This window comes from Ruditapes philippinarum, unplaced genomic scaffold (assembly GCF_026571515.1).
Source record: "Ruditapes philippinarum isolate M1 unplaced genomic scaffold, ASM2657151v2 ctg11385_1_1_1_1, whole genome shotgun sequence".
NCBI lineage: Eukaryota > Metazoa > Mollusca > Bivalvia > Venerida > Veneridae > Ruditapes > Ruditapes philippinarum.
This window is the reverse complement of record NW_026861868.1, coordinates 1-14,741: the sequence shown is the minus strand read 5'-3', so window position 1 is coordinate 14,741 and position 14,741 is coordinate 1. Positions and strand designations below refer to the sequence as shown.

Genomic DNA, 14,741 nt, shown 5'->3' with positions numbered 1-14,741 from the left:
CTGATCAATTGTTAGCTCTGAATGCTTTAATAAGTAGCCATTACATTTTGATTAGTGGACAATCCGGCACGGGCAAGACCCATACAGTGAAAAAAATATTTAAAACAATAAATAGAAACCGTAAAATGGCACTTTATGTACTACTGGAAAGGCTTGTTTACAACTTTACAATACGGCGCATTTGACGCACGTAATGTTCATAGGTATTGAACTATGATTAATCCATTACTCATTTATTTATATATACCATCTTCTGTATTAAACAATCTCTAAAATTAATTTACTATAACAAGGTGTCTAGCCAATTTCCACTTTTTTTAAACAAACTAGTCGTTGATTATTTAAGTCTGAAAAGGACCCTTTTTCTCGAAACAGCTTAATTATTGCACGTGTGTGTTCAAGGAGTGCAATGGACATATCCCGGTATGACCCATCAGACAATGACCCATCAGACAAAAAACTTTAATAAGCTTTTATGAGATGCAACATTTCTTTATTCAAACAGTCATCCTCAGCAAGGTGATTGCGCTGTTTTAATACTTTGGTTAAAATAAATGTTTTTTTTTTATGAAAACGCATAGGATTATGAGATGTGCTTCAATCCAGGGTTTCTATTCTATATATGAATTGTTGATGTACAACTTTCTTGTGCAAATATTATGGTCACCACTTAAATGAATATTATTCCGGAGTTTTTAATATGTGAAAAGTCCATAATAAATGTTACATTGTTATGGATATTAAGTGCATCAATTGAACAGCACGATTGGTACTTGCAGCATCCAAGAAAACCTAGTATATTTTAAATATCATATGTAAACAGTTTGGAAATGACCCTCCATGTTGTAAGGTAATGATCGAGAACATTTGCACCCTTTGACGGAAAAAAAAGCAAATGGGAAGCGAAAACCATCATATGATAAAAAGATGAATTGTAAAAAATGTGTTGCTAAGCGCGATTTCACTTTTTGAATATTTAATTTATATAAGTCTTCATCAAAATTATCCATGTCCACAGGCCCATCAACAGTATTCTTACACAAATACAAAATCATTTTAAGCTTTTCCTGTATAGCCATTTTATCTAAAGTGATACCCCATCTCATGTCAATATTTAGTCGTTTTGCTTCATTATACACCCTTTGGGCTTTGGTAAAAGCAATTTTTATATCTTTGTAAGAGATTGATTGACGGTAGAAAGAGCATACTACTGCTACATAAAGAAGCATATGCCTGTGGACTGCGGTTCCACAAAGTTAGGCACACCTGCACAATGCCTACATCTTGGTTTTTTATTTGCTGAGTTACAAATATTACTTTGGGCGAACAATATTTTAACATAAGGTCATTGCATTCATGAAAAAGAGACTTTAGAAAATCTATCAGGCCCTTCTGGTACTTATCTTGTGTATCACTGCAAGACTTATTTCAACTTGAACATTTAATAGTCTGTTTTAGCACAATGAGCCCAATGATGAGACTGGTGTAAGTGGTAAAAAAACATTTGCATTCTTTTGTTGAAAATATGTGCTCAAAATTAGTGTAATCTCAACCATTGTTGTAATTTTGTAAGTTTTTTTATCAACAAACTTGAGCTTGTTTCACTGTAATGAATACTATAGTGGCATCTTCAGTGGTTTTCACACAAATATTGTCAAGTCCTATCTCATTTAGTGTTACTTGTGTTTTCCCGAGTATATTTCTACACTTCTGTCACTTAAGATTTGTATTGGCTTTATTTGTTTCTGGTTATTTACGATGTATACAGAATAGCAAATGTATTAGATTAATCCATATCCCTCATTTATTTTTACAGAACCATATTTTGAACCTATTTCTGTAAGTTCAGACATTGAACATGCTTGTGGACAAAGAAAGTTCTGTCTCAGACCTCTGAATTTGGTAGTACCATTTTGATGCACAACACTATTATTATTTAAAAAATTGGGGAACAAGCCTTCCAATTGTCCTCTTGTGTAGAAGGGTATAAGGATGTTCATTCTTATACAAAATGTATATCATCTCAGAATTAATGCTAACTGTCCCAGGTACTTGAATATATTTCCTCTGTAGCCTGTGAAATAGTTGTTTTTATGTAGATTTTATTTTGAAAATACAAAAGAAAATAACAATACCTTCTGCGGACGATAAATAATCGATATAACTTCAATCACATGATCATCAATAAATTGTCATTCTATATTGATACATTGCCAATAGATATACCCTACATACATACCTACGTTGCTGCCATCCAATCTTTATTTAGATGATATAATAATGTAATATCAGTTAATCTCCGTTTTGGCTGTAAACCCTAGTTTTAATACATAGCCAACATGATCTATCATTTATGCATTTAGAACAATTGTATCTGGGATTTTTTGTCTATATGCTATTGGAAAGAAACTTATAATATTGAGCATGATTTTTTTTCATTTGAAAACTGTCATTGCTGAATAAACGTACACATTTACATTTATAGTTTGATATGAAAATTATGCTATAGATTAACTTTCTTACTGTTTATATAACGTCTGCCTTGTTTGAAAAGATATCTTTATTTTGAATAGTTTTCGTTTTGTGTTGAGACACAATATTTTTCTATAATTGATGATAATTGATGTGTAAGACTTCTGCCTTTTATGTAATTATAAATGTTCCTCTCCTTTACAATTATAAAAACCTATATATAGGACTATCACATGTTTTTGTTTCATTACAATCATTACGATTGATCGGCTTAAACTTGTGTCATGTTTTACATCCTATATCTGGAGTGCATGTGTGCGTTTTCTTTCAGTATATTATAGTCTATTATATCAACAATATTGAACTAAAGTGTGTTTCTTTTCAGGAGTAACCGTTTGTATTTAGCTTACCAATACTGATAAAATTGTGTTTTATTTAAAGAAGCAACGCATTTGCCTTTTTCGAACATTTATGCTGTCATGTGTCATTGAAAATAGCCACATATTAAATAAGATTGACAACTGAAATGCTACATTTGGACTTGTTGCATGATAGGTTATTTCTAATCAATTTAAGTATAGCTGCAACCATCTTTTGACGTCACTGCTTTAGTGAATACAAATATTTTGTGTCCATTCAATTTACATAATTGCAAATGTCATGCCATTACAAATTATTTTCATAGGATTGATAATCATTTGTTTTTCAATCGAAGCATCTGACAGATCCAAAAGACACTTGATGCTTTTCTACTTAGGTTATGTTTTTGTATGTATTGCCAAACATCAATTAGTTATTTATACATAAAAGTTAAATTAGAATGAAATAATATTATCACAATTAAGATTACATTATGTATTTTATTATTGGTGCAGCTTTTTTCATCGGGAAAATTTTATGTTTTATTTTGTATAAAAGAGTGTGTTATGTTTAATGTTATAACCAATCATTAACAATAATAATACAAGCATCTGAACGACATACCATGCTATATATGTACAGAAGGCCGGAAGCGTGATCTATGTATATATAAGGAAAATCTAAATAACTGTCTTTGTACCATAATATTAAAACACAGACATCATATAACCGAAATTTACTAAATAAACTCAAAAACATCGTGCAATATTACCTAACACAAATATACACATGTCACAACGTTATATACGTCAACATTCAGGATCGTACCTACCGATACGCCAGGGCATATAAATTCAAGCAAAATTCAAAAAATTGATAAAGTTAAAAATTCCAAAAATGGAATAAAAATCAAGGGGCATAGTGTAGGTCCCTTGAAATTTGAGCTTACTCGTATCGATCAAAACTGACTAGATCGATCCTGTGAAGTAATGTACAAAGAGATGGAAATAAACGTATCTATAGATTTCAAGTAGCCTATTAATACCGTAAATACGGTACTCGGCAGTTCTACTTTGTCAACGGGGAGCAACTCTAGCGAAGATGGTTTTTATCGTTGTTTCTATTCGGAATCCGAATGAATGTTTAGCGCTACAAGTTTTCAAGGCGGGAATTTTAAAATGTCTTTAAAAGATGAAGATTTTATGCCGCCCTATCCTGATCCTTTTGTTGGAGAAAGCTTCAAAGAAGTTAACAAGAAGCTCGTTCTTTTGACACAACCATGGAATGATGAACAGGCTTTTAAATTCCCAACCACCTAGAATTATATAAATAATCAAAAAGTAGCTTTATCCAAATTATCGCGTAAAAATATTCTTTTGAGATTTGCGTGGCTTAACATAAGTGATAGTGCATGAATTTTTTTTCTTCATTATAATCTTTTTTTTTTTTTTTTTTTTTTTTTTTGCATAAGTAGAATCTAGATCTAAATATGATAATTTTAATTTTCAATGACATTCTTGTCTTTTTTTATAGTTTTATAATTCGGTAAAAAATTTTACACTCAATAATTTTTTAACATTCAGGTATGCTAGTGGAAGATTTAGGACGCCACAACCGGCTTGGTTTACGTCTTATAGCTGGCTGAGGTATTCTGTAAAGCTGGATGGGGTCTTTTGTGCCCCGTGTTTTCTATTTTCTGGTTCTGATCCCCGCAGCAAGGCACTGACAACAACTGTAGTTACAGACTGGAGTAACATAAAAAAGATTTTAGATAAGCACGGGAAATCTGATCTTCATATCTCTAGTTCAATTGCTGCAGAAAACTTTGTAGCGATACAGAATCGACAACAAAAGGATATTGAGTGCAGTATATCCTCAGCATATAATGCTTTGGTTGAGAAAAACCGAAAAATTATGACATTGATTGTGGATACCCTTATGCTTTGTGGAAAGCAAAATATTCCAATCCGTGGTCACCGCGAAGATGCTGATTCTGACAGAAAGGGGAACTTACTTTCAAGCACTACTAGAATTTCAGGCTAAAAATAATCCAGTTCTGAAAGATCATCTGGAAAATGGAGACCCAAGGACGCGCTACACTTCTCCAAAGATTCAGAACGAGATAATGTGGCAAACTTATTTCTGATGAAATCGTCACCGAATGTAATCAGTCTCAAATGTTCAGCCTGATAGCAGACGAGGCAACAGACTGCGCTGCAATGGCACAAATGGCTCTTTGTGTGCGATACCTGAAGGATAGTGAGATAAGGGAAGAATTCCTTGGTTTGTGTGCGATACCTGAAGGACAGTGAGATAAGGGAAGAATACCTTGGTTTCTCCGAGTTCAAGAGTACCACGGGGGAGGCATTGGCTAACGCATTTCTTGAAAACCTCAGATGTTTAGGTAATGATTGAGAAATTTGACACAATAAACTGCATAAATAACATTATATCTTTATTTACTACAGTATAGTATCTAAAATAAATTTCTGAGATCCATGTTTTAACACAATATAAAACTGAAATGTAAAAATATACTGGAACATTTTAATTGCCGCAACCATTTTGATTTACAAATTAATAAAAGTTTGGCATCTTTACAATGCAGATACAAAATTGTCGGGGGGGTGGGGTGGGATGTTGGGATCCTTTCTGTCAACTCGATTTAACAAAACTCTTTTGTACATTTTATACATTTATAGTATATTATTGTATGCAATATAAAACAAAGATATTAAAAGAACAATTTTTAATAGCTTATGGAAAATCTTTTTAAAAATGCTGTTGTATGTCTAAATGAATAATAATAATAAAAATGATGATAATAATAATTATAATAATAATGATGATGATGCTGAATATCGAGGCTGAAATAAGGATTGAATGTTGATAATAATAATTAAGGTTATTATAATGATTTGATTACTTCTTTATTCATACAGGAGTACAGATGGACTATATAAGGGGCCAGGGATACGACGGGGCCTCAAAAATGTCCGGGTTATATAGAGGTGTCCAAGCCAGGATCCGCCAACAATATCCTGAGGCAGTTTATACCCATTGCAAGGCCCATTGTTTAAACTTAGCAATTATTCACGCATCCAAATGCACGTATGTTAGAAATATGATGGCCACGGTGCAGACAGTAGCATTTGCTTTTAACATGTCCGCAAAACGTTTGCTAAAATTTCAAGAAACTCTCGGATGTGACCCCACCAGCCGTGAAGAAATGGAAGAGCGACAGAAGCTTCAGTCGTCATGTGAGACACGTTGGGCAGCTAGGGCCGATGCTTTTCACACGTTTTTATGCTTATACAGGTATCACTGTGTTTGTTACATTCAATATAAACATAAATTATGAATTCTTTGCCGAGATGCTTTAATGACAAATGCCTTTCATTAAACACTTATCTATTGAAATAAAACATGTGTGTATTTAAATGATGAAATATTTAGGCATTGAATTATTTTATATATATATGTGTGTGTTTGAAAGAGATTCAATTTTGTTTTAGAACTGTAGTAACATCACTGGAAGACCTGGGTGCGAATGGCGACACGAAGGCAGCTGCAAATAGTCTATCTGTGCTACAGTTTGATTTTATAATCACCCTTGTAACAGCGGAGCATGTTCTTGCTGCAGTTGTTGAACTATCAACCATGCTACAGCAGAAAGCCTGCCACCTCTTAAGAGCTGCCACAGAAACTAGAGTGATAATTGCTACATTGAAGGCAAGTTGGTCATTTTATTCATATTCTTAATGCTACAAGAAACTTAAGTGATACGATCTATAAATAGAAATGTTTTCTTTCTTTATACTGTATGAGATCTACATAGCTCACATGTACACCTATGTTCACAAATACAGCAAGAACTTATGAAGTCAAGTGGTTTTTATTAGAACGGATTATATTTCTTATGATAAAATAGACTCATTTATATGTGAAGGTGTCGATACAGTCATGAGGATTGATTTTTTATGTCCCACTTTGTATTACATAAAGGATATACCGGTATATGTTTGTTTTGCACAAAACTGAGTGAACACCAGATGCAGTATTTTCACGAGTCGCGTAGCCACGAGTGAAAATAGAATACGCTGGTGTTCACGAATGAAATATATTTCAATCTTATATTTAAAACAAATAATCATACTTTTGTAATATAGTTCTGTTTAATTTCTCTAAGTTTATTAAATTTTTAACATGATGTATGATGACATCAACTTTCTTTTCCTTTATATAGGCAAAATGTATGTATGACGGCATTTTAAGCCAGTTATTTCATTTACTCATAGATAATCTTTTCATCTGCATTCAGATCTAGTCCGGCAACAGTGAAAATTATAGTTGTGGTTTATCAGAACATAATCATCTGATATATTACAGTAAAACTCTGGACAGCATGAAATAAATCTTAATCAAACGTAATTTACTTTAACGTTTTTAAAACTTTTAATTACCTACAGCAAAGACTTGTTACTTGTAAAGAGAATATTTAAGGTTAGGTAGTTTGCACTGAGCCTCAACAGAACGATCAATATTCTATAAACGCTCTAGATAGATATCTTTCTTATAGACATGTGATATTTTCGAATTATCTTACAGAATGAAAGGGGCGACACTGTGATTCTTTTACAAGAAAGCTGTGGATCTTGCTGCGATTGTAGGAGTCGATCCCTGCATTCCAAGAAACGTCGGACGTCAGAGAAATCGCCCAAATGGCCCAAGTGATACATCATCGCAATTCTGGAAAATTAATATGTATTACCCTTTTTATCGTCCATCTGTTAACAGAGCTGGAGAATCGCCTTTTACAAGCTATATTAGATACAACGCACAGATGCTAATCCCAAGTCAGGTCAGTAAATGCTTTTATATTGACATTTTTTTATATGTATAATAGATCAATAAACATTGATGTATAGAGGATTTTTTGTTAGTTTTAAGTAAATACTAGTATGCTATGACACTGAGAAGTCAGAAAATTGCAATTTAGCACGGGTGAAAATTTTTAAACTTTTGTTGAATTACCTGAGTTATTTGTCAATGCGAGTAAACGTCATTCCGTCTTACTAAATATTTCAGCAAAGTAGTTTCGACAGGATTTTTGTCGGAGAGCATATCGAGATAAGTTCAGTTGCAATGCCTAAAATCTTCTCATCTTTGTCAGTAAATTTTATTGAAACATTCAAAAACATCTTATCAATGCGAATAAAAATAAGTCAACTTAGCGCAACTGTAGGCCCTGATAAGCTTCCATACCATTAAGAACAAAATGTTATGTTAATTTACAAAATTGATGGAATCATGAAAATTGACGCGTACACCAAAACAAGTTCGGCTACAGTGTGAATGATATACTGTTGGTGATGTGGATTTTAATTCACCAATAAAACCCAGTATTTCTCCAGTTAGCATGTTAATAAAAAAATATTGTATGAAATTGGGTATTTTATATGTTTCGTTGTGTGAACAGTACTGAGTGATACTGAGAGAAATTGTATGTCGACATATATTTTGACAAATACTTTATCACATTAAATTGTAGCTTTCATGATAATTTGTAAACATGTTTAAATCAACAGCAACTTTATTCTTGATAACTATGACATGTACTGCAGATTTGGAAATGCTCATTGAATCCATTACTTCTACCTATATAACGAGGAATTCTTTCTTTAACATTATTTCATTTAAAGAATTGATTCTTTGCTTAAATTGTAATATTGAAATTATCGATTATTTTATAGGTTTCAAAGTCTGGTCTATAGGTTCAAAGTTCACAGTGCCGAGAACTATACAGGGGTCTACAGACATGCTTGGATGTTGATGAAGATACATTCCTCCGTGAATGTGTCTTGTGGAGGACGTGGTGGACTGATCCAACTCTAGCTGCCCAATGAGAAACGACTTCAGAAAACTTAACGGATTCATTAAAAGTTACAAGTGAAGTATTGTATCCAAATATCAGGAAATGCTTGGCACTTCTCATGGTAGTGCCGGTCTCTACCGCTACTGCCGAGAGATCGTTCTCTACAATGCGTAGAGTTAAATCATACCTCCGGTCAACCATGACAACTGAGAGGCTGTCCGGCTTGGGACTTCTGAACATTTACCAGGAAAAGAAGCTTGATGCTGAACGTATTGTCGATATGTTTGCGGCTAAAAAAGAAAGAAGGCTGGCTTTGATATTTAAAGTGTAGATTATAATAGAGATGTAAATGAATAAATAAATTAATAAAAACATAAAAAATATAATAAAAAAATGATAAATACTAGGATATAGTAAATAGTAATGAAGAAGGAATAAAATTTAATCGTTTGTTGTCATACGTTTAATACTTTTGAGTTTTGTATATTGGTTATTTTAGTCAGGAAAATATTTCATTGAAAGACATTTGAGAAGCTATTATATGGCATTTCAGCCTTTTAAAATGATACCTAATCAATTTTTTTTCGCGGGGCCTCCGGTCCCCTGAACCCCTGACCAGGCCCCAGACTTTTATGGGCGTATTCTTCAAATACCTCCAGGTACGCCCCTGACATTAATATATAAGCTATAGGAACGTACAATGAAAGGCAGAAAAATGTCTGACATTTTAACTAAAGGGTATTGATCTCAAATCAAAAGCATCTGGTCTTTAAGGTTCAACAATTTATACTGGGCCATGTAACATGTCAAAATCTGATAATGTGAAAATTACAGCTTACCATTAATTAGAAGATCTATTTTCGTTCAATCTATATTACAAGGAACTTACCATATTTAGAAGAAAACACTTATTTATGGTTTAATAAAACATGATGTTGTGACGTTATTTTTTTCTGTAAAAGCATAATCATCTTAAAAGATTAATTCATGAAACTCATATGGAATGCTTACACTGCTTTATTGTATTAATAGTTTGTCTTTGTGTCCATTTGTATCATGGAAAGAATATTCAAACAAATGTTTATAATAATAAATCTTCCTGTGCAGAATTCCGACATAAGAGTGCACTTGATCGCCCCATGACTGCCTTCAGCCACTTACAACAAACCCATCAATTATTAAGTGAAGAAAGTATATACTGCAATAATTGGCTTTTTGTGATGTTTAATATCTGTAAAACATGTCGGAACATGTCTAGACAATGTCACTCTTACGTTCAGTACAGCATTTCAAAGGAAATGTGCAATAAGATCGGTGATGATCCGTGATGGACAAATGGTGTAAGTTTCCTGGCTTGATGTCATGGTGTCTTTAAGCTTTACTACCGATAATACATATAAGTTATTAATGACATGCTAAAGATAGTAAAACAGTTAGTTACAAATATCTGTATTGTTGTAGTCAGCGTTGTGTGTCTTTTCCTCACGTTTTTCATTTTGATAGTATCTCTTGTACTTTAAATTCAAAAGGATCTTTTCAACATCTATCGATATTCAAATAAGTATAGGTTAGAGTGCATATTGGGTGTTCTTCGTAAATAAGAAAGCTAAAAAGGAGCGGAGCTTGCGAAGCGACTGTAGCTTTCTTATTTACGAAGAACATCCAATATGCACTCTAACAGGCTTAGTGCTCCGCCCATTTTTTTCCGCCCAACACACTGCGTGACGTCACACGATAGCCTAAATGTGTATAACCATATTTGGAAGAGGTAGCGGTACACATTTTCGGGTCACGTGTTTTGCATAGCTTATTCCCGCATTCTGTCTAGGTAAATCAGACAATATCACGGTGCATATCCATATCGGTACCCTCTTTGCAACATATTCTCAAACGGTACCCTCTTTGAACATACACAGGTCATTCTCTGCTAAAAACAAATCAGCGATGGATAACAATGCAGTAAAAATTCATTGTAATAAGAAAAGGAGGTATGACCACGGAACACTAGAATGTTTTATTTATGTGCTGATTTGTCATGTGCCCGATTTTCAAGTACTGCAACTTCACAATAAGCATACATATTTATTTTGTTCATTTACATATCATCTTTGGACAAATGGCAGTATATTGTCAAAAATAAATGTAAAATTAATAAAAAACACACTACTTTCGGTTTTGCAGCGGCACGGGCTGTAATATTTACATGAAAAGTAAGAAATATTACATACATACTTTGTTGGAATAAGTGAACTTTTTATTTGGAAATTATAAAATGATACTGGTTCCGTAAGTAATAAAACATTTTTACTGTTATTTTGCCTGTTTTCATTTCAATGAACCTCTTTTTTTAATTCTATGCCGTAGTGACGATATACATGTGCGTGTACGGAAAAACATGATGCATAAATATTGATTAGTATGAGTAAACTTCAAGATCTCTGCACATGCGTATATTTCACTTAAGCGCTCTTCGAAACTTAGCTCCGCCCACTTGCGTTTTATAATATAAAACGTCCAGTTTATATAAAATCTGTTCTATTAAGATTTGAAACCTGAAAATTTGAAAAATCCTCGTCGGTGATTGGCTTAAAAAAATTGGCGAACACTAATTTAGAATATATTTCATTTGATAATTCAAAACAGACCTGCATATTATTTGTAGAATATACTGGGAAAAAACATGGCTTTGAATATCCCATGAAAATTGATAAAATAATTATATCAAAGTTATTTGTTATAATTTTTAATACTAGCATTTTAGTAAAATTTATGTTATGATGTAACTTACCAGACACGTCATGTTTGTTCATTGTCATAAACAACTGGCGCACAGACAAAATGAAAAATTATAAGCTCTTATATATGTTTTGATTTCTTTGAGCGCATGTTTAAGAATAACAAAAAAACAACAATAATTTTTTGTTTATCACTGACTTTTGTATTTTGCGCAAACAAAATTTCCTTTAGGACATCAGAGAAAGTTTATTGTCAATGACAAGTTGAAACGAAAATTTATCTACTTTGACGTGATTTAATTTTCAATTCGACAATACTGGCCTTTCACAATAGATTCCGTTATTATTCCCATCAAGAAATATATACACAGTTGCTTGCGGCATTCACATGAAGGATATTCAGCATTGTACCGTAAGTTAAAGTATTAGTAGGATATAAATATGGTTAATTGTCTTTTTATATCTCTCATGTCAAGAACTTATTAGCTAACACATATACGATACTAAGTTTGTATGAAACATATTGGAACATAATGCAATGTTCAATTTTAATTTTAACCATTTTTTTAAAGTAATCTGCTTAAAGGCACGGGAGAACGCCCCAGTTTGAACAGGAAAAAAAGGCAAATTCACATTTCAAATTTCCCTGCCTTTATTTGTTTAACCAAATATTCCCCGTTTTTAAAGTTGGGGGTAAAAAGGGTTTTTAATAAAATTTTATATTTATTTGGAAAGACATTATTTTGGCTTTGTATTTTTAAAATTAAAAAGATTTAGCGGTTTAAATTAGTAATGTATTGGAATGCTTGATATTTTTTTATGCACATGAATAAAATCTATGATTTGAAACAATATTTTTCAAGCAAGTCACCATAAAAGCAAGAATTTGAATTCAAGTACTTGTAATGTTTATACTGCGTCCATATGCATTTTTATAATTATCTTGAATTATGCAAAATCTTACCATATTTTGTTCCATGGTTTCAACATTCTTTCTTTGCCTTTTAAATATACTTAAAAGTAGCGACTTCTTTCAAAACGTCCATATCAAAACAACCTTAAGACAATATGAGCCGCGTCACAACAAAACCAACATAGTGCGTTTGCGACCAGCATGGATCCAGACCAACCTGCGCATCCGCGCTGTCTGATCAGGATCCATGCTGTTTGCTATCAGTTTCTCTGCTTGTTATATGGTTGGTAAGTGAACAGCATGGATCCTGATCAGACTGCGCAGGCTGGCTGGATCCATGCTGATCGCAAACGCACTATGTTGGTTTTGTCGTGACGCGGCTCATATGACGAAATATACTAGGTGATTAAAACATGATTTTTGGTTTAATCTGACTAAAGGTTACATATTCAGGACAATCCTTTTTCGTTGACATTTAATATTACTTTATCCTCTTGATGTCTTTAATGCTTGAATTAGACACATTAGATATACTTATTTACGTCTTAGCCTTGGTGATTTTTCCGTTAGGCACAAATTGACAATTTCCTTATTATTGCTGCCTAATAGCGTTTAAGATTTTTTTTCAAATATCAATAGTCTAAGAGTCATTAGATGAATGACTTTTGAATTAAATCAATAGAAAAATAAAACTCAGGTTGTATATATACATTGTTATAAATGTGTTTTGTAAAATGAGTTGACATTTATTTGTTATCAGTATACATATTTGTTAGAATACCCTTATTCATGATCAGATCATCTTTGTACTCATTTATCATTTTATACTTTGACTTTTAAATGATATTATTGATCATATCCATTTTAATTCATTATTAATGTATCAATATATCTTATAAATATCAAAACTGATTTTGTATGAATTGGTTGAATAGGAAACAAATCTGTCTTTTGGCAAAACATAAATTTATACAGGTATTGACCGATCATTGATGCTCCTTGGTATTGGCAAAAACATATATCTTGCTTTTTAAATTAATGCCTCCGGGGGATCACTTTGTTTTCAGGTTTTTATACTTCACAACAGCAGGTGTCAAGTGCTGTGTGGCAGCTGTAAAAAGCTGCCCCGTACTTCACTTCAGTATTGTAATATTTTTCTGGACCTTGGGGATCATTGATGCCAACATTTTTCACTGTTGAGAATTGAGTACCGCTCAAGCTGGTGCTAGGGAGCGTAAGGGATGTTGCACGTATTCATTAATTGTCATGTACATACTCAATCAAACCGAGTCTGCAATTCTTGTAATTTTATTGTGATTTATGCTTCGAGGGATCACTTTCTTTCCGGATTTTCAAATAATCTCAACTTACGTAATATTGTAATTGGAGCTCCAAGTTTTAATTTTCTATTTACATCTTAAAATGAAATGTCTGTACCTGACCGTTTTATAGTTGTGTTTATTTGTCTGGAATATATATAATGAATGCAGCGCCTACTGGAGATTGCTATTTCTATCTCAAAGAAATAATATGTACACTGGATAATACTCTGTCTTAGCATTTGTATTACTTAACCAAACAAAATAATCTACTTAACCTGTTTATTAGAACATTCATCGTGGTTTGCGTTGTATACAATTTATGCTTCCAATATTCTTGTAACGTTCATATGCATGTTATTAGTAATTGTGCCAATGTAAGCGTCACTTTAAAGTGACGCGCCTTTTTATATGTTAATAAGTTATTGACGTCATTATATGAGTTGACTCAATCAAACCGAGTCTGCAATTTTCCTGTGTGCTTCCGAGGGATCACAACAGATTTTTGTACTTCAAAGCAACAGGTGTCAAGTGTCGTGTGGCAGCTGCAAAACTCTGTCGAGTACTTAACTTTAGTGAACATATTTTTTGTCTGATCCTTCAGGATCATTGAACCAACACTTAAAGTGTTGAAAGTGGAGTACCGTTCAAGCCGGTGCTAAGGTACATACTCAAATCGAGTAAGCATTTTTATAATAATTTTGTTGTGGTTAATACTTCCGGGGAATTAAGTTTTTTAAAGATGTTAATGCCAATAAGTTATGAATTTGTTCATATGCACTATTGATTAATTCTAATATCAACTGTCCTAGGTTTTTTATCTCATCATTTTCGTTAAATATCTTTTTTTAGACTTGAAAGTATGTTGAGCAAAGTAAGGGCCACCATGACCGTATTGTTTCGGAAATTACTATAGAAATGTTTTAAAACTATAATATTATCAAGTTATTTGTTGAAAACGGACCCTTATTTTAATTCTAAGTTCTATGTTCAATTTCAAATTCAGCATAACAAATTTTAAAACAAGACATTAATTATAATATATATTTGGTTCTGCTGACATGTTT

The 14,741-nt window shown here is 32.7% G+C and overlaps 1 protein-coding gene across 1 annotated transcript; it reads left to right on the top strand.

Annotated features, from left to right (window-relative positions):
- The first annotated feature begins 5,009 nt into the window (after positions 1-5,009).
- Positions 5,010-9,038, top strand: LOC132717180 (52 kDa repressor of the inhibitor of the protein kinase-like). Its single transcript, XM_060700606.1, has 5 exons — positions 5,010-5,115; positions 5,775-6,150; positions 6,348-6,568; positions 7,079-7,085; positions 8,807-9,038. Exons 1-5 carry the CDS (start codon positions 5,010-5,012, stop codon positions 9,036-9,038), a joined length of 942 nt encoding a protein of 313 aa, XP_060556589.1.
- Positions 9,039-14,741: the final 5,703 nt, after the last annotated feature.